The sequence below is a fragment of the Chiloscyllium punctatum genome, chromosome 4 (genome assembly GCF_047496795.1).
Source record: "Chiloscyllium punctatum isolate Juve2018m chromosome 4, sChiPun1.3, whole genome shotgun sequence".
In the NCBI taxonomy this organism is placed as follows: Eukaryota; Metazoa; Chordata; class Chondrichthyes; order Orectolobiformes; family Hemiscylliidae; genus Chiloscyllium; species Chiloscyllium punctatum.
The window spans coordinates 68756639-68784564 of NC_092742.1; the positions used below are offsets into that span (position 1 = coordinate 68756639).

The 27926-nt window shown below is 37.0% G+C and overlaps 2 protein-coding genes across 6 annotated transcripts in view; both read right to left on the reverse strand.

Moving 5' to 3' along the window:
* Positions 1-2927, reverse strand: part of npas3 (neuronal PAS domain protein 3) — a 1321930-nt gene extending 1319003 nt beyond the window's left edge. For both annotated transcript variants that reach the window (XM_072568956.1, XM_072568955.1), the window contains exon 1: positions 2486-2927. In XM_072568956.1, the coding sequence (XP_072425057.1) occupies positions 2486-2637 (152 nt within the window). In that variant the 5' untranslated portion in view covers positions 2638-2927. The remainder of the gene's footprint in view (positions 1-2485) is intronic.
* Positions 2928-20012: 17085 nt separating this feature from the next.
* The window catches only part of akap6 (A kinase (PRKA) anchor protein 6), a 413822-nt gene continuing 405908 nt past the window's right edge, over positions 20013-27926 (reverse strand). For 2 of the 4 annotated variants that reach the window (XM_072568962.1, XM_072568965.1), the window contains 3 exons: positions 24139-27798; positions 21862-22002; positions 20013-20225 (listed from right to left, as the gene is read on the reverse strand). In XM_072568962.1, coding sequence (XP_072425063.1) covers positions 20169-20225; positions 21862-22002; positions 24139-27798 — 3858 coding nt within the window. In that variant the 3' untranslated portion in view covers positions 20013-20168. Of the gene's footprint in view, positions 20226-21112; positions 21148-21852; positions 22003-24138; positions 27799-27926 lie in introns of all 4 variants that reach the window. The other 2 variants (XM_072568964.1, XM_072568963.1) reach the window with 2 other exon arrangements.

Consider the following 27926-nt stretch of genomic DNA (forward strand, 5'->3'; position numbering starts at 1 on the left):
CAACTACGCCACTCAGTTGCTGTTTCATTCACTTTATGGGAATAGCTGAGATTTAATATATACCACCCCATATTGATGGGATCTTATCAAATGGATTTAAAGGCTTTCATTTGACTGTATAAAATTAAAGAGATACGTGACATTTAAAATACTAATCGTCTTTTTTTGGGGGGGGGGAACTCTAATCCCTTACTCTATAAACCCCATTCAGTCTGGAAATGTCACCTAAGCCTCTTGGCATACGTCCTAATGATTATTGCTCGGCTCCAAAGGAACTTAGTTACTGGCATGTAATCGTTATCATTACTTAGACCTGTATTTCCTCTTCTCAGTAATTCACAAAAACAAAGGAAAACAATCGTTTAAATTGGAGATAACAACGACTGCTCTTTCTGCAAAATATTTATCTAAAAAGATATTCTGCGGCAGGTTTGGGTAACTTGTTTAGACGCCAGGCTGGTATTCCAATTGCTATAAATCTATGTGTAAAATTCTATAATGTCTTCCGTATTAATGCATAACGTTAGTTACTCGAATAAAAATAAAGGCCGGAATCTTTTGGTTTTTATCCAATATGCCGGGTCATTTCAAGATGCGTTTTTAATCGAATGCCGTTTTCAACGACGTAACAGCTGTTAACGTTAAAATGTAATCTCACAGATTCAACGTTTGTGCAGAAAAATATTACGGAAAACAACTATACCTCACATTCAAAGATTGAAGTAACAGGTTATTCATCAGAAAATACGTAAATCGGTGATGAGTTTGGAAAATAACAGGCCCTGATTTGAAAAATGCTTTGTGATTTGTTGTATAATTTTATGTATGTTTCGATCATGGGACTTAACAAGGTTAAGTCGAATCTGTTGCAACACGATGCACTGACTGTCGTAATGAAAGAGTAGCTGATCTATGCATTGGTGGGAGTGCAATGCACAACCCAAATTACACCGTAATATGGAGATTTAGTTCAATCAGTAAGAGTCTCCTCGCATTTAACATTTATGCGAAGCAAAACTTAGACGCGAGAGGGGAATTCGAGGATTTCTCGGTCAGTGTTCCACGGTTGTTTTGTAAAAGCAGTTTCGAAGTCCAAATTGGAAAAAAACAAACCAAATTGCTCACAATTACAAAAAAAACTTTGCTTTTTGTAATTTGTGAGCAATTCGGTTAGATATTAAAATAAATGAAGTCTTACTGTAATGATTGTGGTCAGTGAAATTGAACCCAATGTACTATAATATAGGTTTCAAGGATTTTGAGGCTGACATTTTTTAAAAAAAGGAATGTTACACGTTTATTCGTGGCTAGATAGACTTATTCAACTACATCTTCAGTTTTATTAACCTTACAATTGTATTATTTTGTTCCATACAATTACTAATTCAATTATTGTCAAAATTATTGAATGTTTTTGAAGTTTTATTTACTGTGTATCCACTGTCCAATTATAACAAGTCACTAAATGTTGTGATATCCTTCAATTGTTCTTCAAAATATTTTTTTCAACTTCTGAAGTATGACTTTTATTTGTAGATAACATTTTATAAGCAAAATATTTAATCACGAATTTAGCTATGTCCATAAGATATAACATTCACATTCGAAACTTGTTTGCACATTTAATACCCAATATTGTTTATTTACATTTATTGCAACATTGCTATAAACAATGCTTTAATGCTTAAACTCTGCGTGATTCTAATAGTTGCTGAGAAATATGCGTAATGTTTAGTATAAATATTGTTAATGTCAGTCTCATATAGCTTATTATTCATTAAAAGAACAGATTTTACAGAAATCTATTCTGACACTCCTCCCCCTTAAAAAATCACAGCACTAGTGAATGAATGTGAAACTTGCGCTTTTGTATTAAATAAGGAAATGTATGCAGATAAATTACGCGCTTGGAGATTATTGGTTTGGTGATGTAAAGTCGGTGTTATTTGGTATATTACACATACTTGACACATATTTCTCGGAACAGAATTGAACCTATTTAAATATTTACGAGGAACTGGACTTTAACTTCCGCAACATTTTGTCTGGTGTAGCTTTCCGAATATCTGCGATCGTTATCCCCCACTGATGCACTGAGAATATTTTCATAAACGCTTTCATTTTCCACCCCAGAACATGTAAACCCTTCGCGTGTGATCAATGTTTCCAAAAGTGTCTACACTTGCTCCGACTGTGGATGGCAAGTCTCCAACGTACAACCCGTTTTCACCGCATGTTGGTGGTAATACTTAAAAATTAACTTTCGTGTACGGCTTAATATAGAAACATGTGACTGACAATTTGATCAAAGGTGAGTGTGCTAAAAGACAGTGATGTTTTAACCAACCCCATCCCATGTCCTGGAGGTGGTTGTCAAAATTAGGGAGGGTAGAAAGTGGGAGGTGTCGGCAGCTGAAGCCTTGCGAAGTGTCTATTGAGCTAAGTGTGAAGTTATGTCGCTGGCTAGAGGTAGTAGGGCACTTACCGTTGTTGGTACGATGTCAGCCCTACGTTCTGGGTTGTCCCATTAGCAGCAGCAGCAGTTCTCCCTACACCAGGTGCAGCAGTAACCGCACCACCGCCTCCACCAGTTGCTGCCGTTACTTGTACACTGAAATCCGGGAAAATCCTAATCATCCCCGCGCTAGGATCACCGACGACCACCTCCAGGATTGCTTCTGACTGAGCTGCAATTTTCCCTTGAGCAGTAAATTGAACTTCAATCCCATTAGTGATAACTTCCACGCCGTGAGGGTGGGCTGCCCTCTTTCATCTTCTTTAATTCCCGATTTAAGTGGCACAGATAGCTAGGCATGGAGGTGAGGAGGACTGCAATACCGACTCTGGAGCGGGGAATATCAGGCTGTCTAACTTGCTGCAATTTGCCCAGAGAAAGTAAAGATCAACTTGCCCCTGAACCGGAACCGAGCAGCTCGCGGCGCTGGTTCGCTCTCACTTAATAGTGATTCTGGCGCGCGACGCTTCGTGACCAATCATATCGCTCACTGGGGGCAGGCGCACGCCCAACCTGGAGGAGGGGGTGGAGGGGAAGAGGACGCGCGCACGCTGCGACCGTTAGGTCCGGACGGTTGGAGAACCGAGCTCAAGACGTTGACATTCGGAAGGCACGAGCCATTGCTGTGCGCACGAACAGCAGTAGCAGCAACGCATTCGCCATCGTCAGTCTTGGAAGATCATTCGTTGCTGACGAAGTGCACATGGTGCACAGATAACTGATGCTTGCCCAATAATTTTTAACATAATTTAACGGGTTTTCTTAAATACTTATGTATGTGATTTATACACGTGTTACTGACCAGTCTAAAATATTGCATTATTTGAACGCACCGGACACCACTGAGATGCGACAACTCCGGGGTTTTCCATTGCAGCTTTTGCTGGGTGATTGCCCCAAGGGATGCTCGCCTCTGCCTGTTAATCAATGGCGCGCGCTCGCCGTTTGTTCCCGCACAGCCGCCACCTGTCAGAGCCGAGCTCGACTTCTCTTACATTAGAAAATAAGCAAAACACTATCTGACCGTCTACAATACGGCATGGTTATATAACAAATTCGGCATTGTGTCCAATTGCGACTGGGGGTACAGAGTTTTAACAATTGGCCTGGTGCTCCGTAATAAAACAGTATTCATCATAGCCGTGTGAAACAATATGTAATACACGTGTCTGGGTTGCGTGGTTGGCATTAAGTGTCCAAACTGTTCGACAACAAGATCAAAATCTCGAAAGAATGAGGAGGGCTGATCAAGGGATGAAACTATTCACGGGAGAGACACAGGGAAGAGCTACAGTCATTACCACACGTCTCTGCTTCTGTTTCTGAATGGTTTTATTGGAAAGTTTTTGATCATCGCGGAGACCAAATCGTAAGCCGACTCCGCATGCGCTGTGCAGTGCTTTTCCAGCCGCGTGCCGACAGAGGCTTTTCATGTTTTTTTAAACATCCAGATGATGTCCTTGTTTCATTTGATAAATGTTGTCAATACTAGAAGCGAACGAGCCGTAGGAGAGAACGCATTAGACATTTTAACTAGGAAAACTTCTAAAAATCGACTTGTCACAAACTTGCTTTAAAATAGTCACCTGAAATGGCGCAAAATCGTTTTGCGTCTGAATTGTAAAGTGATCGAGTACACTGACGTTTATCCACGATAAAACTAATATCTGAGCAGCCGATCTCCACTTTGTCCTGTGGAAACTCCAAGGTTGGTACCAACGGAAACCTGACATATTTCGTGTATTGCTGATTGAAATGCCTTGGTATGTTGTTACTCTAAGCTAGGAGTAATTTACCTTACACGCAAAGATATATTCCATTGTCAGGCCTTTAAAACGCACGAAATTACATTGTCAAACATTCAAAGGCAAATGCTTAAAGCAATATACGAGAGCAGTTCAATTCAAAGTAATTAATCTGCGCTAGTGTTAATTTTTCATCACCTTTTATTTGTATGAGAATAACGACCAGTAGATATTGTCATGTATACTCATACATTGAACGTTTTACAGCACTTCTATTAAACGCTGGTGGGAACATTCAAGTCTAAGTATCCAGTGTCGAAGAGTTGGTGAAGGGAAAGCACATCCAGTCAGGCAGCATTCGAGGAGCAGAAGAAATGTTGATTTTCCTGCTCCTCGGATGCTGCCTGACCTGCTGTGCTTTACCAATACGACACTCTTCGACTCAGATCTCCAACATCTGTAGTCCTCACTTCCTCCAAGTCTAAGTATCCAGCCAAGAAGTGGTCTGTTTCAAATACTTCACTGCATCATAAGCAAAATTAGTTTGATTCCTACAATGATGCAACTGCAAGAAAACCAAATTGTACTTGTGCAAATAGATGACAGATCTATTGTAATCTGTCAACTCAATCCACCGTTTTGATGTCCGTGATTAGAGTCTGAATCATTAACACAAAATTGCGTATTAGCACAGAAAAAATGACAGCCCGAGACCCCAGGCAAATGGAGAAAGCTTGGAATAACTGTTTTGCAACAGTAGATAATGTCATTTTGGTTAGTTCGTGCAAGAAGAGCAAATTCATGAAACCATCTGAATAATCGATTACGGCTGATGCACATGAAGGCAAGCACACAATAAAATGGTAAAACTATATTTTGCGTATTTAAAATTGTTGCAAATTATTACGTGGTATGAACTAGATCTGAGTGTAGTTTTTCCCTCTCCGAACAGAAGATAGGGATAATTATGTTCATAATAAGGGCAACCCTGAAAATTGTCATGCACTGGTTCCTTCAAACAAGGTGTAAACGTTTCATTTTATTAAACTAATTAATTTGTATCAGGGGTTTAGTAGCACTAAATGGTACAAAACAGCTTCTTAAAATTTTGGGAAGAAAATGTGAGTGCCGACTCGCTGGTACTACATATTCCTGTTGAAGGGTCTTTGCCCGAAATGCCGATTTTCTTGCCTCTCGGATGCTGCCTGACCCGCTGTGTTTTTCCAGTCTAATCTAGATTCTGATTTCCAGCATCTGCTGACCTCACTTTTGCCTGTGTATATAGTCGGTCGCGATCAATGTCACAGTGCAGCTGGGAAGTGTTGAAATACATAGGAGTATGTGTGCACTTTTTATCGTAACACTTTTGAAAAACCTAACTTTGGTTCGCAAAAACATTCACTGTTATTGTTGCTAAGTGAAAAGCCGAATGGAATTATCTTCATTTCACAATCGACTCTCTCCCTCTCCCAATCATGTTAGAATCGCTCAAATCCACTCAATCCATTCTTCTGTATTCTGTTCACACTTAACAAAAATATCCCTTCTCAAGTTTTCAAATTGCTATGCCCGTTAGATCAAGATACAGTTTACGTTTCAATCTTACATCTTTATAATAGTACAAATCCGTGCCAATTTACTTTTATCCGTCAACGAAGCAAATGTTTGCAGTGATCGCCCGAGCAGTCCATTGCATTCACAGACTCATTTACAATTCGTATTGTTTCGTTCGAACTAACTTCCCTTGACGGATTATTTGACGCATACGACATCATTGCGATGTTTGGTGCAGAGAGGAAACATGGTTTATTCGTTTAAGAACACTTCTGGTATAATTAATGTGAAGCAAATATGCACATCCTGAGGCCAATTAAAGGCTAGTTTTGGGGAAGAATTCTCAGAATTGACATCTGCTTGTAAACTCCCAGTTCCTGGCCTTGACGAGAAGCCAAGTTATCACAGTTAGAAAACTAGCTCGAAATATTTGCTTTCTTTTACTTAATTTCGATGCTTTCAAGAGTGGTGGACGTGCACAAAAGGCTCTGAGACGTAAATAAAATTTTCACAAATATGAGCGATTGGTAGGAAGCCATGCCTACCGCCCATAGCAAAACATTGTAGTGACACTTTCCAAGAAATTCTATACTTAATTAATTGAGTAGCACACATTGAACCCATAATCAATATATACAGCACAGTTACGATTTCCCACTAATTGCATTCATAAAATGAGCCAAACTCGCATGCGCCTTATGATTTGTGGCAGTGGTAAAAAGTATAAATTGTCGGTCATGAATAGAGTTGCAAAATAAATGAAAGACTGGTTCTTACTAATTTAATCTGTAAAACAAAATTGAATACTTGAGAATCGTTATTGAAATTCATACCATTCTTTCCTTTATCCCAATCATTTTTTGTAATTTTTTCAATGTTGTCACTGAACATGTTTGCTTATGACATAAATTTTGACATAAATTAATTACTGAAGACAGCTATGTCACAAAATATGCTCAACAACAGAAATGAATGCAATTAATGCAAGGGAGTGTCCCTGCCAACCGTTTACTACTTCATCTTCCTCACTTTGGCTGAGTCCATAAATTCCAAATCAATACTCAAGGTGTGTCATTAGCACTTAGTGTGTAAATAAAATACTCAAAAAGAACATAGAATATTAATAGTTGTTTAGTTTGGGCATCCATTAAAATATTCTGCTTGTTACAGTCTGAAATACAGCAAGTTTATTTTCCAGTTGGTTCAAGTCAGATACAACTTTGAACTCAAATTATAAAACCATAAAATTAACACTGCAGTGCATTAAGTATTCTTTTGATTCTAAATGTGAACCCTGTAAATGTTAGCATTGATGTTAATTCCAACATTTAACAGTAGCTACAATCCTCACTGCAGTTAAACTGCTTGGAAGTTCAATACAACATTTTAATCTTGAAAATCAAACATGAAACTATTTTGTTTTGAATATGAATCAACATTTGGTAAATATATTAAAGATTAAAACTTTTATTTAGAAGCGTGGAGCAGGCATCTTCAAAGTAGGTGTAATTTAAGCAGATGTGACTTTTGTATGTCATTTTTAAGAAAATTAAGTTGAGTATAATAACCATGTAATTATTTTGTTTTATAATTACATTAAAACTTGTTATTACAAAACTTGTTGTTATAATTACATTAAAACTTCAACAGAAAAATAAAAATACAACAGCCACTGTCGAGTTCATTACTTGTTCCTCCATAGCACTTATTACTTACTGAAATCACTTTTCATTGAAATTTTTTAAATATTAAGTAATGACGTTAATGTTTTAAGTGGTTACATGAGAAACCATGTATTGACATTATGTTAAAAACATTGCATTTTTAAAAAATGGAATCTCACTTCATAGGTTCATCCATGTGAAAGCTGCATGATGAGAATGTGAAATTAGTCACAATCTGTTATATAATTATTGTATGTTATTATGATGCATTGTCATTTAGAGAAATAGCAATAAATGTAAGGCAGCCACAATTTGGAAGAGTCATTTTATTGCACAAACTACATAGATAGTTTTTTTCTGGCTTCAAAATATCAATTTGTGCAAATATCTTTCACTTGGTCATGATTATTTTTGAATAATTTAATGTTACTCACATTTTTCATTGCGATTATGAAAAATTATGAGATTATCTGGCAACTTTAAATGCCAGGTTATATTTCTGAGTTATTTCGTCCCATAATTGATCCTTGAATCATTGATTCTGCTGCTAAGTATACAGAGTTCCTTTCAACAGGTAAAGACTAAATAAAAATGGCAGTATGATATATAAATGCTAATGAAATGCCAGTATTGCAACATCTCAATGTGTCTGATAAATAGAAAACACTGTTCAATAATTAAGATGGCATTATCTGTTTTGACTCATGTGTTTCACTTAATAACATTGAAAATTTAAAGCTAAGCTCCCTGCTGGAGAGGAAACAACCATTATTTAACTGGGTAACCAGTTAGAACTGGTTTCTCTAACCAGCAGTGCTCTGTAGAATTTTAGTTGATATTAATAGAGGTGTTCTTAAGGAAGCAAGCATGAAGATTGAGATGTATTGTGAGCTAAGGAAACTGTAAGTGAGGACATTTGTTACAATGAGGGAGGAAGTGCTATTCTGATATTTTCCAACAATTGAGTGTCCGTAGAGAGGGGCCAGATACCAGAAGTAGGATGTGAGAGCTGGAATGCATAAGTGTATAGGTTGATCAATTTCATACTTTTTCTATTTCTGTAAACAGGGGTAGTTTAAACTAGTACTGGGCTGATACAAGTAGTGTGTTAACTTTATTGCTTAACTAGTTAAGCCAATTGATATAACTACAGATAATCATTGAGTGATATTTCCAAACCTATAATGTTACAAAATTACTCTAAGATTTTGGGACTGGTAATGTGTATCAGCTGTCCCATGTTGGTGCTGGCGGGAATACCTATCTGAATCATCTACAGTCAGTAACTTACCGGCACTGTGAGTAAGCTTGGAGAGTTCTGTCTCAGAGTTAATGCACTAGAGTCAGGTTTTGAACACTGTGATGCATTGGGGAGAGAGAAAATTACCCGGACACTTCTTTTCTGGAGAGCATTCACACCCTTTTGTGCAAAGTACTTCAGATTTGTTCTATAATCAGGTGCACAGACTTATGGCTGTGAATAATACAGGAATGAGGATTCAGTTAGGAGCACTGAAGGACACTCAATCCTTGTAATTGTTTAACAGGTCAGAAGTTCTTGCAGCTTGTCAATGAGAGCAGAGTGTGCAGAGTGGATGAGCAGACTGATCACAGCCCTTACTGCGCAAAGCATTCAAGTGGAGGAAGTCAGAATGAATGAAATGGCAGTCAGTATGGTTACAGGAAAAAGAAACAATTCTCTTCATCTAAGAACACATTAGAGAGAATGAAAAAGAGACTTAAAATAAATGTTTCCAGGGATGACAAACTTAAGTTATGATGAGATGTTGGAGAAGGGTAAGAGCAGATTTGATTGAAGATTTCAAAATCCATGAGAAATAAGAACAGGAATAGGCCATTTGGTCTCTCAAGTCTGTTCCACCATTCAGTAGGATCCTGGTTGATATTCCTGACATCCACTTTCTTGGGTTTTCTCTATAGTCCTTGATATGCATTCAGACCATAAATCTCTCAATCTCAGTTTAAATATACACAAGGAATCTGTGCCCCCCCCCAAAGGGGCAAGGAATTCCAAAGACCCACAACCCTCACTGAGAAGATACCTCCTTATCTCAGCCTTAAATTTGTAACTCTTTATCTGAGACTATAACCTCTGATCCTAGACTTTTCCATGAGGCAATACAACCTGTCAGTATTTACCCTGTCAAGACCCTTAAGAATCCTATATATTTCAATGAGATTACCACCTCATTCTTCTCAACTCCAGTGGGTAGAGTCTCAACATGTTTAGCCTTTGCTCGAGACAATATCCCCATATCAGGGATCACCCTAGTAAACCATCTCTGAACTGCTTTCAATGAAATTATATCTTTTTGTTAAATAAGGGGACCAAAACTGTTCACAGTATTCCAAAATGTGGTCTCAGCAGCATCTTGTACAACTGCAGTAAGTCATCCCTAATCCAAGCCCCATGAAAGAAGGGCCAAAATTCCATTAGCCTTTCTGATTTCCTGCTTTCTGTGTTTCCTACACGAGTACAACCAAACACCTTTGTTGCAGCTTTCTGTGTTTTTCACTATTTAAATAATGGTGGAGAGTTGTTTTTCAGACTGGAGGCCTGTGACCAGTGGAGTACCACAAGGGCCGGTGCTGGGTCATCTACTTTTTGTCACTTACATAAATGATTTGGATGCGAGCATAAGAGGTACAGTTAATAAGTTTGCAGATGACACCAAAATTGGAGGTGTAGTGGACAGCGAAGAGGGTTACCTCAGATTACAACAGGATCTTAATCAGATGGGCCAATGGGCTGAGAAGTAGCAGATGGAGTTTAATTCAGATAAATGCGAGGTGCTGCATTTTGGGAAAGCAAATCTTCGCAGGACTAATACACTTAATGGTAAGGTCCTAGGGAGTGTTGCTGAACAAAGAGACCTTGGAGTGCAGGTTCGTAGCTCCTTGAAAGTGGAGTCGCAGGAAATAGGATAGTGAAGAAGGCGTTTGGTATGCTTTCCTTTATTGGTCAGAGTATTGAGTACAGGAGTTGGGAGGTCATGTTGTGGCTGTACAGGACATTGGTTAGGTCACTGTTGGAATATTGCTTGCAATTCTGGTCTCCTTCCTATCAGAAAGATGTTGTGAAACTTGAAGGGGTTCAGAAAAGATTTACAAGGATGTTGCTAGGGTTGGAGGATTTGAGCTATAGGGAGAGGCTAAACAGGCTGGGGCTGTTTACCCTGGAGCATCGGAGTCTGAGGGGTGACTTTATAGAGATTTACAAAATTATGAGGAGCATGGATAGGGTAAATAGGCAAAGTCTTTTCCCTGGGGTCGGGGAGTCCAGAACTAGAGGGCACAGGATTAGGGTGAGAGGCAAAAGATATAAAAGAGACCTAAGGGGCAACTTTTTCACATAGAGGGTAGTACGTGTATGGAATGAGCTGCCAGAGGACGTGGTGGAGGCTGGTACAATTGTAACATTTAAGAGGCATTTGGATGGGTATTTTAATAGGATGGGTTTGGAGGAATGTGAGCTGGGTGCTGGCAGGTGGGACTAGATTGGGTTGGGATATCTGCTCAGTGTGGACGGATTGGACCGAAGGGTTTGTTTCCATGTTCAGAAAAGATTTATAAGGATGTTGCCATGGTTGGAGGATTTGAGCTATAGGGAGAGGCTGAACAGGCTGGGGCTATTTTCCCTGGAGCATCAGAGTCCGAGGGGTGACCTTATAGAGATTTACAAAATTATGAGCGGCATGGATAGGGTAAATAGGCAAAGTCTTTTCCCTGGGGTTGGGAAGTCCAGAACTAGAGGGCATAGGTTTAGGGTGAGAGGCGAAAGATATAAAAGAGACCTAAGGGGCAACTTGTTCACGCAGAGGTAGTACGTGTATGGAATGAGCTGCCAGAGGGAATGATGGAGGCTGGTACAATTGCAACATTTAAGAGGCATTTGGATGGGTATATGAATAGGATGGGTTTGGAGGGATATGGGCCGGGTGCTGGCAGGTGGGACTAGATTGGGTTGGGATATCTGCTCGGCATGGACGGGTTGGATCAAAGAGTCTGTTTCCATGCTGTACATCTCTATGACTCTATGACTTTTGTTTTCATTCCAAAATGAACAATTTCACATTTTCCCATATTATACTCAATTTGCCAACTCTTTACTCACTTACTTATCAATAGCTCTATATAAACTATCTGTATCCCTCTCACAACCTGCCTTTCCACCTAACTTAGTGTCATCTGCAAATTTGGCTATAGTACATCCACTTTCTTCCTCCAAGTCTTTGATACAAATGTATTGTAAACAGTTCTGGTCCCAGCACTGCTCCCTAAGGAAACCTAGTCACAGGTCACCATCCTAAAAAAAAACCCATTATGCCCATGAACCAAATGTCTATCCATGCCAATATACCACCTCAAACACTGTTGGCACTTGTATTCTGAATTAACCTTTTGTGTGAGGGACCATGTTTGAATGCCTTCTGGAAATCCAAATATGTGCAAAGATGTGCAGGTCAGGTGAATTGGCCATGCTAAATTAGGTAAGGGGTAGATGTAGGGGTATGGGTGGGTTATGCTTCGGCGGGGTGGTGTGGACTTGTTGGGCCGAAGGGCCTGTTTCCACACTGTAAGTAATCTAATCTAATCTAATCAAATGTAACGCATCTACTGGTTCCCCTCTAGCCACTCTAGTTGATGCTTCCTCAAAAAAACTTGAATAAATTAGTCAGACATAATTTTCCTTTTATAAAACTGAGCTGGTTCTGCTTGATTAGATTATATCTTTTTTAGTCCTCCTGTGCTGGATTCTTAATTTATCCCAGTCTTCAGGGCTATCACTGACTTTGGCCTCCTTTTTTGCTTCTTTCTTTCACATCATACTTTCCTTAAAATCCTTGGTTAGCCATGGTTGGTTCATCCCTCTCTTAGAACTTTTTCTCCCTACTGGGATGTATTTTTGCTGAGAGTCATGAATTACTTCCTTAAATGTCTGCCACTGCTTGCTTACTGTCACCTTTTCTAATCTATTGATCCAGTTCACTTTAGCTTACTCTATCCTCTTTTCATTGTAATTCCTTTATTTAAGTTAGAATTTTATGTTAATTTCTGTCATGTTATGATAACTGCTTCCTGGAGGATCTTTTACTCAGAGGTCATTCATTAAATCTAACTCATTACCCATTACCAGGACCAAGGTAGCCTGCTCCCTGATTGGCTCCGTGACATATTGTTTTAGGAAACTAACCCTACTGCACTTTATGAGTCTTTTCATCATAGTTACGATTTCCAATTTGATTAATCCAATCAATATGAAGATTAAACTCACCCATAATTAATGCTCTTTTTAAAAACATGCTCTTAATATTTTTGATTTATAGCCTTTCCCACAGAGTGGGTACTGTTTGAGGGTCTGTACACAACTCTTACCAATGTCTTCTTTCCCTTGCTGTTTTTTTTTACCTTTGCTCAAATTAATTTTTTAAAATTATTTTGAATGCATCATAATGTTTAAGTCTGTTCTTATGATTGAATTTCCCAACTCCTTAGTCCAATAAGACATTCACACACGCTGTCCCTTCCTTTGTTTTTTGGTAAAATCAGCACATCACTAACCTGCAATCCTACCTTCTCCTTTACCTTTCATTTTATAATATTCTATGTAATGGAAGCACTCCCACCCGACTATTTAGTTTAAATCCCTATCTACAACGCTAGTTATGCAATATGCTAGGTCTTTGGTTCCAGCATGATTCAGGTGGAGCTTGGTCAGCTGTTCATAGCAACAGCTCCCTTTTTCTCCAGTACATTTGCCAATGTCTCATTAATTCGAACCCATTTCTTCCACCAATCTTTGAGCCACATGTTTACCTCTTTAATCATGTTGACCCTGAGCCAATTAGCTCATGACTCAGATAGTAATTCAGAGATTATTACATACCTGGTTCTGTTTTTTAATATAACCCCAGCTGCTCATATTCCCTCAGCTGAATGTCTCTCCTCTTTCTACCTGTATGCTGGTACTCATGAGAGATCTGATCAGAAGAGATTAAGAAAGAATGTTATCATTTGCATAAAATCAAGAGAAAGTTGGCACAAACTAAAGTGATTTGCAAAAGATGTAAATGTGGTGTGAGAAGAATTTGTTTTCATATTGTGAGTGGTTCAGATCTCAAAGGATGGTGGAGGCATTCAACTAAAGCATTGAAGAAGCTACCAGATGAATATTTAAATTTTCAGCATTACTGGGAAAGGAAGGAAGAATGGCACAATGTCATGATGCTCATTTGAAAACCTGGTGCAGACACAAGCTGAATGGGCTTCTCCTGCACCATAAACAATTCTGTGATTCCATGAAGAAAAACACTTTACCAGAAGTATGTATTATCAACAGTAAACTAAGGAAGTTAAGGGTGCTGTCAACTCAAAAGAAAAGGTATACAACACTGCAAAGTTTAGTAACAGGCCAAAAGATTGAAAATATTTTAAAAAGTAGGAAAGGTTAACTGAAAGAATAGACTTGTAAGAGGAATATAAGAGAAAACTAGCAATAAAAATAGCAAAAAATGTCAATTACTATTTAAATAAGAAAAGAGTAGCCAAATGAGCATTGGTCATTCAAAGGTGAGACTGAGCAATAATAATGGAAAACAAGGATACAGATGGGGATTTGAACAAATATTTTGTTTTCATCCTCACAGTAGACAACACAAAAGGTCAAGAGATTAAAGGGAAAAAGAAACTTAATCAATCACTATCACTACAAAAAAGTATTTGGATTTCAATTGGGACTTAGAGCTGAACAGTCCCTTGGACAGAATGGCCTGCATCCTAGGGTCTTAAATGAAGCTACTATAGAAATAATAGGTGCATTGACTGTAATCTTCCAAAATTCTGGAGATTCTGGAAATGTTTTAGTAGAGTGGAAATCTTCAAATGTAACCTCTCTGTTCATGAAAGGAAGGTGACAAAACAAAACTCAAGCCAGTTAGCTTTACCACTGCCATTGGAAACATAGAGTCATAGAGATGTACAGCATGGGAACAGACCCTTTGGCAACATGCCAGAATCCATTATTAAATTGATAGTAGCAGGACATTTAGTGGACCATAATACAGTCAGGCAGAATCAGTATGGTTTTGTGAAAGTGAAATTGTGTTTGACCAATTTATTTGAATCTTTTGCAGATGTAACTGTAGACTAAATCAAGAGCAACCAGCAGAAGTAGTGTATTCTGATTTCCGAAAGTTATTTGACAAGGTACATGAAAAGTAACACAATATAAGCATTTGTGAAATTGGGGACGATTCAGTATATAAGTATGGACAGAAAGCTAACTAATTAAGAGGAAACAGAGTTACAACAAATAGGTTATTTTAAGGATGGCAAACAACTCATTGATAGTGCTAGAGACTCAACCATTTGCAATCTATTTTAATGACTTGGGATGAAGGAACAAACTGCTGACAATTCGAGGACAAGTAAGAAAGAATGTTATGGGATACAAAAAGTCTGCAAAATAATATGGATAGTTTAAGTGAGTAAAAATAGTTGATGCATATTGTGGAAACCCTTGAGGTTGTCCATTTTGCTAGAAGACTAGAAAATCAAGTTATGATTGACATGGAGAGAAACTGTAAATTTTTGGTATACAGAGGGATTTGAGTTTCCTGGTACACGAATGATAAAAGGTTGGCATGCAGATACAGTCTTTATTGAGAAAGGCAAATGGAATGTTGGCTATTTTGCAAGGGTGATGAAGTATTAAAAATAAAGAAATCTTGCGACAACTGTACAGTGCATTGATGTGACCACACGTACAATATTATCTATGGTTTGGATTTATTTAGTGAGGGATATACTTTGATCAGACTTAATTCAAAGAAGGTCATGAGGCTGATTCCTGTGATGAAGAAATTATCATAAGGGCAAAGGTTTAGTAAATTAGGCCTACACTCAGTGAAATTTAGAAGATTAAAATGTGATTTTAATGAAACATGAGATTCTAAGGGGGCTTGAAAGGATCAATATTGAGAGAATTTCTCTCCTCATGGGGAATCTAAAACAGAAGAGGTAGAGTTTACAATGAAATATGTAAGACATTAATGAAGTGGAACTTCTTTCAGAGGGTAATTATTGGTTGGAATTGCCTTTCCTAGTGGTCAATGAATCCTGGATCATTGAATATATTCAAGACTGAGTTACACAGATCTTGATTGACAAGCATTTCAAAGATTATAAGTGTGAGTGATGCAGAAAAGTGGAGTAAAGGCCACAAACCAATCTACTCTGATGGTATTGCATGATGAAACAGGATTTAGGGTTAAATAGGAGAAAGTGAGGACTGCAGATGCTGGAGAGCGAGCTGAAAATGTGTTGCTGGAAAAGCGCAGTAGGTCAGGCAGCATCCAAGGAGCAGGGGAATCGACGTTTCGGGCATAAGCCCTTCTTCAGGAATGAGGAAGGTGTGCCAAGCAGGCTAAGATAAAAGGTAGGGAGGAGGGACTTGGGGGAGGGGCGTTGGGAATGCGATAGGTGGAAGGAGGTTAAGGTGAGGGTGATAGGCGGGAGAGGGGGTGGGGGCAGAGAGGTCGGGAAGAAAACTGCAGGTCAAGAAGGCAGTGCTGAGTCCAAGGTTTGGGACTGAGATAAGGTGGGGGGAGGGGAAATGAGGAAGCTGTGGGAGGAAGAGAGCTTCTTCAAGGAAGGCATCCTTGCAAGAGGATTTGCAGTAGGTTAAAATCAACTAGGAGAAAGTGAGGAGTGCAAATGCTGGAGATCAGAGCTGAAAAATGTGTTGCTGGAAAAGCTGGGAGGAAGAGAGCTTCTTCAAAGAAGGCATCCTCATTTCCCCTCCCCCCACCTTATCTCAGTCCCAACCCTCGGACTCAGCACCGCCTTCTTGACGTACAATCTTCTTCCCGACCTGTCCGCCCCACCCCTTCTCCGGCCTATCACCCTCACCTTAACCTCCTTCCACATTCCCAACGCCCCTCCCCGAAGTCCCTCCTCCCTACCTTTTATCTTAGCTTGCTTGGCACACCTTCCTCATTCCTGAAGAAGGGCTTATGCCCGAAACGTCGATTCTCCTGCTCCTTGGATGCTGCCTGATCTGCTGCACTTTTCCAGCAACACATTTTTCAGTTTAGGGTTAAATAGCCTACTCATGCTCAATTTTTTTTATGGTCTTTGGTATGTTAATAAAATAAATATCCAAACAAATATTTCATCCAAGTTCGCTACATCATTTACTCACTGTAATATTCCTCATTGACATTTTAATGTAAATATGCTGAGATACAAGATATATCTAATGGACAATTCAGTGCAAATGTTGGAGTAAAATCCATACGTAACTGAATGCTATCCACTGAATGCTCTTTTTTGCACAGCAGTAAAGAAATATAAATGTTATTAACATGAATTAAACTCAACACTTGTTTCATGTTTAGAGTGATAACAATATTCTATACAAGATAATATGATTCAGTTCATAAGAATTTGCAAAACAAGATAAGGCAATAAGTCCATTTTGTCTAGGATTTTCGCTCTTCAGGCCCAATATATATAAATAATAAAAATAATACTTTGGTCTCCAGGCTGTTGGAAAGACATATAAAATTCCTTCCCTGTGGTAGACACAGACCAGATATTCCCAAAACTAGTTTGCAGCCTAACCTGCAAATCTTTTATGTGTTTACCTTTTCATCGTTTATTACAATTGATCTTATAATCAAAATTAAGTTCTGTTTACAACTACTTTGCATTTTTCCATTGGTTAGTTGCTTAATATTGAGTGAATTTCTGAGTTTATCCAGGTTATTATGAATATCTTTTCCTGCAGTTAATTTGTTACAATTATTTTCAATGTTGTGGCAACAGACAACTTGTAAATTCTGGTCTTTTATCTTTTCACCTAGTCTGTTAACATATGCGGAAAGTAATCATAGTAACCCTAAGAGTCAACAATAGGCATCTCACCTGCTTTTAAAGATAATGGTGGTGAGTAGAAAAGATTTATTTCAAGTGAACTAAGTAAGTAATGAATGAGAAAGAAATAGAGGAATATGTTGAAAGGATGACATGTTGAGAAGCTTCTCTAGAGCACACAGTCATAAAGCTGTTGAGTTAATGGCCTGTTTCTGTGCTATAAATGCAATGAACATGATACCCCAGTTGGAATAACATTCATTTATTGATACTCCCATATTTTACTTTTTGCATCTGTATTCCACTTTTCTACTTTACCCTAATTCTGCAAGTTAATATCTGCTCTATCAAATTTAAATTGTTTGACTAAATCTGGACAAAATATGTGAAATGAATTATCACTTATCTATTAATTTCTCACATATTCAAAAAGTCAAATGTAACATCAATTTTATTTAAAATATTCATGGCCTGTGCCACTTTAAAGTTTTGTGAATTCTGCAATAGTAAATCATTGTGACAAGAATTCCTGACTTTTCTATTTCCAGAAGCAGTTATAAATCTGACACTTCAAAGTATTTAGCTGAATAGATTCAGCTTTAAGATCATTCTCAAAAGTTTCAAAACTCCTCTATTAACTATAGTGATATTCTCAGTCATTTATTTAACACATTTTTGCATTCAATACTTGCAGCATTGCAAATTAAATAAAGTGTATTTTATTGAATTAAGTGCAAATGGGAATGTAAAAGTGGACACTTTTTGGCAAGTACAATGCCAAAATTCCATTCAATTCAAGTTTTCTTTTTTTCTTTTTTTATGAAGCTGCTGATAGTATATTACAATATTTCTTGTGTATGAATCAGAGTTATTTAAAAATATATACTTAAACTTTCCTATTCCAAATGCTCAACCAATATAAAATAAATTGATTTACTTTGGAGTTGTGGTTATGCCAATTACTTATTAACATATAACATATTTTTAAAAAATAAACTTAGCTCCACAGATTACCTAAACCTACCAAAATCAAAATTAATTACAATAAATACACTTTTATTGTCCTGCTGTAGATCATGGATTCTGAAAATGGTGTAAATAGACAAGTGGCAGGTTTTGGACAAAACACTGGAGTTTGCTTTCTGGAAGCAAGGTAAATTAGAGTGGAAACTGGGGCCACTTTAAGAAAGGGAGAGGGGATCTAAGATAGCAGACAACCAGACATGCTTTGTGGAGCTTAGTGGAACATTCTACACTTCCTGACACCACAGAGAAAAGATTTTGACCTGCCTTGAGGAGCCTTTCTTACCTCCCTCCATAAAAAATCATTAAAGTGCCTTAGAAATCTATGGCTTGATTAGCATACTAATGAGGTCTGCAACTCAGTTAGGCATCTTCACCTTCTGAAAAGACAAGCAATGAGTAAGAATCCTCCAGGAATGGGGTAGTAAGCAGAGCTACTTTAACTCTATTCTTGTATAGTTGGGTATAATTAAATTTCTCCCTTTGATTTCCGTGTTAAAGCTACTGTTTATTAATATATAAATCTTTTGAATGTTCTGGTTTATTCTGAGTCATGATTTTCTTCCTCTTTAGGATGTTATAGCCTATGATTCTGTGCACTGTATTGGACAGTTGGAGATTTATGGGACAAAATGTGGCAATACTGAACTTTATATATACATATACATATAGTAAACATTTTTAACTATTATTCTGCAGGAAATGTTGCCTCCTTGAAACCCAATAATTCACTCCACTTGTCTGATAAAGATTTTTTTATTTGCCAACTTTAATTTACCCATGCAATCTAGCAGCTTAAGGCTTAATATTTTCCACGTCACTAGACACAGTAACACAATACACAGAAGCATTGTATATCATCATACATGATTAGCATTTTCTTGTACATATGTACAGAAATTATACATAGCGTAACCTTGCTACAACATTTCTTTAAGCCAACTTTTTTTAAACCGGGAAAAGCAGCTTTTTAACAAAAGGTGTAAGAAATACAGCAAGGCACACATTGTTAAAACATTTCTTCTCTTCCCCATCATAAGAAGCTGGAATAACAAAACTCGACAATACATACCAATAATTGTAATACACAGCACAATATGGTTGTTTTAGGATTGCATAGATTGGATCTATGTATTTTATGGTGGTATAGGTTTAACATTACTTACTTTAAATGTATCAATGTATGATAATCAAGACTAAACATAAATTTCAAATTAATTGTTTATAAATTTTTATGCCACTTGTCATATGTTCAAGTTAAATAGTCAAATTATACTTGTGGCTCTTTTTATTAACTTTAGCATATTTAATGGAACAAGGCTTCCTTTTTGGAAAAGTGATTTTGTTTTTCTGACAAATCAGTGCTTTTTGAGATTACTACATTCTCACATAAAATTCAAAGATTACTCCAATATGCCAAAGTGTGAAATGCCATTATAGGAATTAACATAAAAGTACACCTTCATACCTTTGCAATTTCTGTAGTATTCTCTTAGATATCAAAAAGTGCCTTCACCACAAGTAGAAGGACAATTATAAACTGCAGATCAGAATGGAGGAGGTCCGTGGAGGTAGCTTAGGACAGGAGTCCATGAAGAAGAAAAATATCGGACTTTGCTGCAATCTGTTGGTATTACCAATAGGGGAGTAATAGCAACTGCCAAACACAGGACCAAGAGAAGCAACCAGATTACCACACCTGCTTGTAAAACTCGCATTTGGAAGGAATTTGTCTTCGATGACAGTGAGGAAGAGGATGGTTCAATTAAATTACAGGCTATTTTGGGAAAAGGTGGGCAAAAATGGAGCAAGGTTACAGCCAGATTTCTGGAGGGGAAGAAAGACAAAAATATATTGCAGTCAGTAGTAGTAAAGAATGATAAATACTTCCTCGTTAACATTCTATACAATAATGCTACAACTTGCTGTCATAAAATTGTGACATAATTTATTGGAAGTACACGTTTACCAATGGACAACAACTTGAGATGTTTCTACACATGTATGTCAAATAGCAATATTTACAGCGTGAGAGATTTCTTTTTGCCAACCATCAAAAATCTAATGGAGTAACAATTGTAAAATCAATTGAATATAATTAAATCATTGTTGGATTTTCATAATAATTAAAAACAGATGAATTAGAGGAGGTAAACTATCATGTGTGACCTTTCTTGCTGCTTTTATCCTCCACTGTGATACTCAGTATGCAGACAATACCATCAGGTACAAATGTCAATATACAAATAACACTGATTAAAGCAAAGCCCAGTTATAATGAATACATAAAGCAGCAACCATTGGGCTCCACATGAATATAAAAACCTGAAGTCATGAAAACTATTGGTAAAGTAAGGACCCTAAAATAGAAAAGTCAAATTTCCGACAGGTATTCTTAATTTTTTTTTTCCATATCTATTCTGTTTTATATATTTTGAACTTCAGGTTTTGTTTTCCTAAATCTGGCAGCATGAAAGCAATAACATCTGGCCAGCCGTAAGATTTGCTTTCCACAGTGTGGAGTCAGTCTTGATCTTTAAACCATGCAGCAAAGAGCAGGAGCTTGTAATGAGGGTTATGAAGAAATGACTGTCAGTATAAAGCTCCAGAGATTAATGTAATGTGCATCCTTTCTACAACTTATAGGAGGCACTCTAGACATGCATTTATCCACCTTCTAAATTAGGAAAAAATATCTCAATCTAGCTAGTTACCTTGGCATTTGATCTTGCTTTGCTGCTACTGACCTCTAAATTTATATAGAAACATGACAAGTAAAAGAAAGAGCAGTAAGCATTGAATCCAGAAAGTAACAAGTAATAAAAGGAAGTTGTTAACAAAGATGATTGCATGCTTTTTTAGTGCATGAACAACATTTTTTATCTAAATAAATTACATCACAGGCAATTATTTATAAAAATGAATTTGAAATAATAATAGAATTTAATATAAAGATTGTACAAAACATTCTCAGCTTGAATGTTCATGCAGAATACTTCCCGGACAGAACTTTTGATAAATTTTGTTTTGTATTATCTATCATAGCTTTGTGGATAACTACAGTGGAAAGCTAGCAGTCACATAGCAGATGCAGGTTATAGGCAATATTTCAAGCCAGATTATGGGATACGAAGCGTGTGACTGTTGAATTTTATGCTACAATCCCAAAAGCCTTCAAACTGAAATACATCAAGGCAGCTGCAGAGGAGACAAGCCCGTCAAGAAAAGTGGAACACTGGAAGGTTTCTTCAATTTTTATGACTTTATTCTATGTTTTGCAAAATTACCTATGAAAAGATCCAACAATTGATAATGTAAATTGCCTTTTTTTGTATCAGATTTTGCAAACACAGAATCGCTGAGACACTGCTTAGTTTGCTGTAAGGAAAAAGCTGTTGCTTTCTAAGGACTGGTCTGGTGAACATAAATGAATGGAATTTTTTTTTTGACTCACATCCTATACCTTGGGTACAGTTCTTGCAGAATGAGAGTTGCTTGGAAGTTCGCTGTGGCAATATACACTGGCTGTAGTTTTGACATCAGTGGTTCTGCTCCTTTGAGTTGTCCTAGGATCCCCTGCTGTATACTCTTGAGAGCTAGGGGTCTGTAAATTAGAAAAAAAACGTTTACTTGATTTATTAGCAGTTTTTGTGAAGTCTTATTTACATCAAAAACATACCATGTGATTAAGCTATCCATTTCAGAAAATTTTTGTTTACACTCTCTGACAGATCCCCAAAAATTCAGACATCAATATTTTACTATGAATATCTAAAACTTACTTATTATTTAAAATTTAAAGTTACACTGATATCTATCACCTATGAAATTGTTCAAATTACGTAAGCAGCACATTGTAATGGAGAGAAAATATACATTGATTAAAAAGCCCTCCATAATATTTTAGAACACTGTAATACACATATCAATGTTTTGTCATTTAGACTATGCATCTTTATTTATATTCCTTTACCTGATTGCATGATGAAGTGTGGAATACATATTTTAGTTAGAACCATAATATACTTTCAATTCTATTGATATTGAATAAATTGTGTTTTTTGAATCACAACCTATGATGAGATATTCTTTCTAATTTTTTTTGCATATGCTTTGTATTGTGTGCAAACTAAAGTCAGTACTCCAGATGACAACAACACTACCCCTGTTGGCAGATTTGATCATAAAGTTAGGTTTAGACCTGAGAGAACAAAATGCAGCAAGTTCAGCTGGAGACAGGTTAGAGTGGATGAAGGAAGCAGGCAATGGTCATGAAAGTGAGCATGGAGGTGATGACAGATGAAGAGTTTAATGTCATATTGTGTTCAAAATTAATTGAGGTGGGGATAGAACAGAGACTTTTGCTGAGCACAGATCACTTGGTATCAGAGCGCAAACAGTCAGAGGCTGTTGTGAATACACAATTAGAAGTAGAGTTAGAAGAAGGGAAGGGATCAGAGAAAGGTTGGGTGGGTGGGAGTAAGGATCCAGAGGATTGCTGGTACCCTGTTGGTTGCTGAAGAACATCTGAAAAGAAAAACAATAGCTTCTTTTTTAGGGGTCAGATCAGACAAAGAGTGAAATATAACAGGGGACTCTGACAGCTTTGAAACAGCATGAGGTGGTGCTGATTAAGAGAGAAATCGAGTGTGTAAATGTGGCAATGTATGGCACTGAGCGTGGATCTCTGGAAAATGAGAACAGCCAAACAAGGAGTGATATATGTGTCAAAAATAAGTCTGATCTTGGGTGGATTCAAAACACAAATGATAGAACTTCACATTCTCTCAAATGGATGCTGCCAGACCTGCTGAATTTTTCCAGCACTTTCTGTTTTTATTTCAGATCTCCAGCACTTTGCTTTTATTTTATTCTAAAATATTGATACTTGGTGACATGGTGATATTGTGGTAATGTCTCTAGATTAATAATCCAGAGGTTCAGTTTAATGGTCTGAGGATATGGTTTCAAATCCCATTCAGGCGGCTGCTGGAATTTAAATGAAATGAGTAAGCTGAATTAAAAGTTCATCTCAGTACAAGTGATCATGAAATGATCTTGATTATTGCAAAATAAAAATAGTCTGTCTCACTAATATTGTTTAGGAAAGGAAATCTGCCATCCTTAATTTGTCTACTGAAGATCATAGAAATGCAGTTGCAATTTAAGTGATCTTAAGTGAAATGGCCCAGCAAACCATTCAGTTCAAGGAGAATTATGGTTGCTCAACAGTAACTTGAATATCCCATAACAGATTAACAAAAAATGTATTGGGCAAATTAGAAATGTCTTCATTTTCACTAAGCCATTGCCAAATGTATTATACACTACTGAAATAATTAAGTTTAATTAAAATTAAGTAGTTCATCAAGCTTTTGAAGAATATTACAAAAATTATTGAGGCTTTGTTGTTACCGGTTACATGAGTTGCACATTAAGGAGTTGTTGACTTCAAAAACCTGCATTTCTAAAATTTTGTTAATGTGTTAGGAATAAACAAAATAGATCTTTTCCTAATTATTTTTCCAAATAGAAGAAAAAGTAGCTTCTACAATAAAAAAAATACATTTTAAATTTAGCATGTAGGAGAAAGTGAGGACTGCAGATGCTGGAGATCAGAGCTGAAAATGTTTTGCTGGAAAAGCGCAGCAGGTCAGACAGCATCCAACGTTTCGGGCAGAATCGACATTTCGGGCATGAGCCCTTCTTCAGGAATCTAGTAATTTAGTATGTAACTCACCTCTTTTTGAGACAAGTTGAAGTCCCCATCATAATTATTTTCTTTTGTGGAAATATTCTGTTTGGCTTTGCAATCTTCAATTTGGTAATTTTCAGAAACAGGAAATTCACATGGAAATCCTTGTTTTTTAAAATGTCTGTCATTTGGTTGTGAGTCCTTCACCAGGTTCATTTCCATTTCATAGGACTGTTTTACTGACTTATGATTTCCATCAGTCTTGCTCTTAAATGGAGGGTCTCCAGGTTCGAGCATTTCAAGTTTAGATCTAGCAATGAAGAACTCATTATCTGACAAACACTTAGAAATGTCTATTTGTGCTTTGGGCAGCAAAGGATTATGGTTTGGATTCTCAAAGTGGCAGTCTACTGATTGAAATTTATTATCTTTAGGTGTGTTATGTATTTGATTGGCAATTCTTAAGAATGTATCTGAATTGTCAGTGATTTTCTTTGTTCCTACTGAATTTGCATCATATTTATTTTGGTTAGTTGGAGTCAAATGAATAGCTTTTGATGTCACAATGTCCAGTTTACTATTTGGCAACAGTGATGCATTGTTGTCAAAAAATGGTTCAGGTTTGGTCAAAGGATTGTCATCTGAAACCTTGTCCTTTTGAAGTGCAGAATTAAATAAGCAAGGTTGGTGTGGGATAGGTTGTTCTTCAACATCTTCACTATGCACGTTATCATCTTCATCATCGTTTTCCAACCTGTTCTTCTCGATAAAATCTAAAGGCAAAGGTGTGCTGCTTTTCTCATCAATGCACATGTTTACCTCACCACAGTCACTGTCATGTGATGATATAGACAGATAAGAATAAAAATCTCCTTTTCGCAGCTGCAAAGGTCGGTGGGAATGTTCCAGAACTTTTTCCTTGATCTGAGCCACTGAAGTTGGATTCATCATTTCAGAGTCATGTTGAGATATGTTCTTAAGAGCTGTTGATGCCATATCAATTATTTCCATCACAAAATTATGAACAGAACTATCTTCTTCACCATCAACACCATGAGGAACACTAAAATGACAGGAACAATTTGAAAGATCATTAATATGATCCTTACTAGCTTCTTCCAAAAGTCTGCTTTCTGTTTTAAGATGAGATGAATATTTTTCAGATGACTCTTGACTAGTTATATTATATTCATCACCAAGACAGTTAATTACTAAATCTGCACTGGAGCCTTCATGCTGTTGAAGTTTCTTATCTTCTTTTGCAGAAGCTGCGTTTCCACTTAATACTGTAACATTACAGTTCTTTTCAGGTTTCTCTGAGAAAACAGGCTTCTCATCAACGTTAAAAGCACATGATGACAAATGTTGGTTTTCAGTCCTGTTGTCTTCCAAACATTTACGCTGTTTATCTTTCTGTGAAGATTGGATGAGGGTCTGGGGAGTTGGAATGTATTGTGTCGAAAGAATATCTGCTTTTTGCTCAAATTTTCCACTAAATAATTCAGAATTTGAACATTCTGATTTATGAGTCTTGCTAGTGTTATGCTCCTTTTCAAAATATTGAAGATTTTTACTGCCTATCTCTTCAATTAGTTCTTTTTTGTCTTTTAATAGAGATTTTTCCACATTACCATTCTCTACATCATCTTTCAAATGGTCACCATTTTGTTTGCGGTGTCTTTCTTTTGGATGGAATGATGTGCTCTTACAATCTTTGGACTCAGACTGCATCAATGCAGAAGTCTTAAAAAATGGATAAAATGTTGAAATATTTTTGAAGGTTGGTAACTTTATACTACTTGAATCAGTCCTGCATTGATCCTTTTCTCCAGGATTCAATTTTTTCTTTTCCTTTGTCACAGAAAAAATTGGCTTGATCCAGTTTTGGAAGTCATTCTTCATATAGTTCCTATCTAAAATATGATTACTTTCTTCATTAATTTCATCATCTGTAGCAATGCTGGAATCATCATCATCCTTAATGCATAGCTCCTCTTCAGTTAGTGTAAGAGTTGAACTAGAAAGCAAATCACTATCGTCTTCTTCATCTGTACAAGCAGATGTACAAGAAACATTAACAATCATGCTTATATTGACATCAGCTTCATCAGTCACTGAATGATTAACATGTTTTTTGAATGATGCATTCGAGTCCAAAATTTTATTTTTATGAATGATTATATCTTCAGAGCACAAAGAAAGCTCATCACTGCTGCTTAGTTCAGTAAGAGAAGCAGCAGAATCATCATTTGCTGATGATGCAGCATCAAATGAGAGCTGGCCAGTGAATGACATTTTAAGAGAGTTACTCTGCAATGTGATATCAGAAACACTACGTTTCATTTTTGGACTCATGGGATTTTGGATGTTTTCCAGACGTTTCAATAGGTCTAACGTCCTCTTACTGAGCTCCCCTACTGCATCACTACCTACAATATCACTACCTGATCCTTGAATGTTATGTAGCTCCTCTGTGACTTTATATGGAATGACCAAGCTCTCTAAGGAAGTACTGCGTTGCAGATCACCATTTTTGTGATTGCTAGTTCCAAACTGAAATATGTCACCAGCAATTGAAATTGATTCCATTGATGACCTTGGAGACAAAAATGCAAAACCTGAGTCATTTATATTATCTTGAGATAATCTGTCATCATCTGTTCTGCCATAGTAAGTCTCAAGGTTAGCTTCACTTGATTTTATTGGCAGGCATTGTTTGGATATGATATGGCTTGGCTTGGAATCACAAATAAATTCAGCAGAATATGGTTTAGAGGACGCATTTCCATCAGTAGTTCCTTTTTCTTCAGGTGAGTGCGTTACAGTCATACTTAACTCAAGTTCAGGGCCCTGCAGGTAAGAATAGTCATAAAATGTGAACACATCATATTGTGCCTCTAGATCATTTGAAAAGCCCTTTGAAGAGGTTTTGTTCCTATCATGAGCCTGTAAATTTCCTTCATTACTTAGAGACAGTGATTGAAGATTTTTTGACAATTGTACATCATTTTTTGTTATTTCTGTTCTTGCTGCATTCTTCATTTCTTTTTTTACAAATGGACCTTGCCTTTGGCAAATGCATGACTGAATTGGACAGTCTTTATGTTTTAATTCAATCAGGGGATGCAATGGTTTGACTGTTTGAGCTTGATCAATTTGTTTTGGCAGGGAATTTTGAGAATTTGTTGTTGTTTCTACACCATCTTCACTGACCATTCCATTCTCACTCTCAAGTTTCAGTGTTATTGGTTTTCCCTTTTTTAATGGAATTAAGTCACCCAGTAGCTCTGGCAAAGAGTCATCAGATGAAAAAGAGGAATCTTTACTTGCACTCCTTACTAAAGTCTTTGAATTGGGAAAAATTGAGGCATTCTTGAAGTATGATGTATGATCTTTTCCATAGATTTGTGCATTATGCTGGGTGTAGACCTGATAGATATCTGGACAGGAAGAAGGGGCTTCACCAGGGCTATACAGTGATTCTCCAGGGCCACTGGTATATTGATCTAGCATAAGTTCATCACCAAGATTATTTATGGGTCCTGGTGAAAACTTTGATACGTCCTTTTCCTCAAATGCAATATTAACTGTTTCATCTTGGACACCAATCAGAATGTTACTCATGTCCATTTCATCCCATTCCAGCGAATCTTCAAGCAAAATATTCAGATCCATTAGACTAGGTTCAACACAGCTTAAGGAGTCCTAAAAGAGAACGAAAGTGAAATCAGCTTTTAGATTTGATTTTTGTTTCAAGGTTTACACAGCCAGTATATTAAAATTATGCTATCCTTTTTCTAATCATCTGTTTTACTAAAATCAGCTTGATTAAA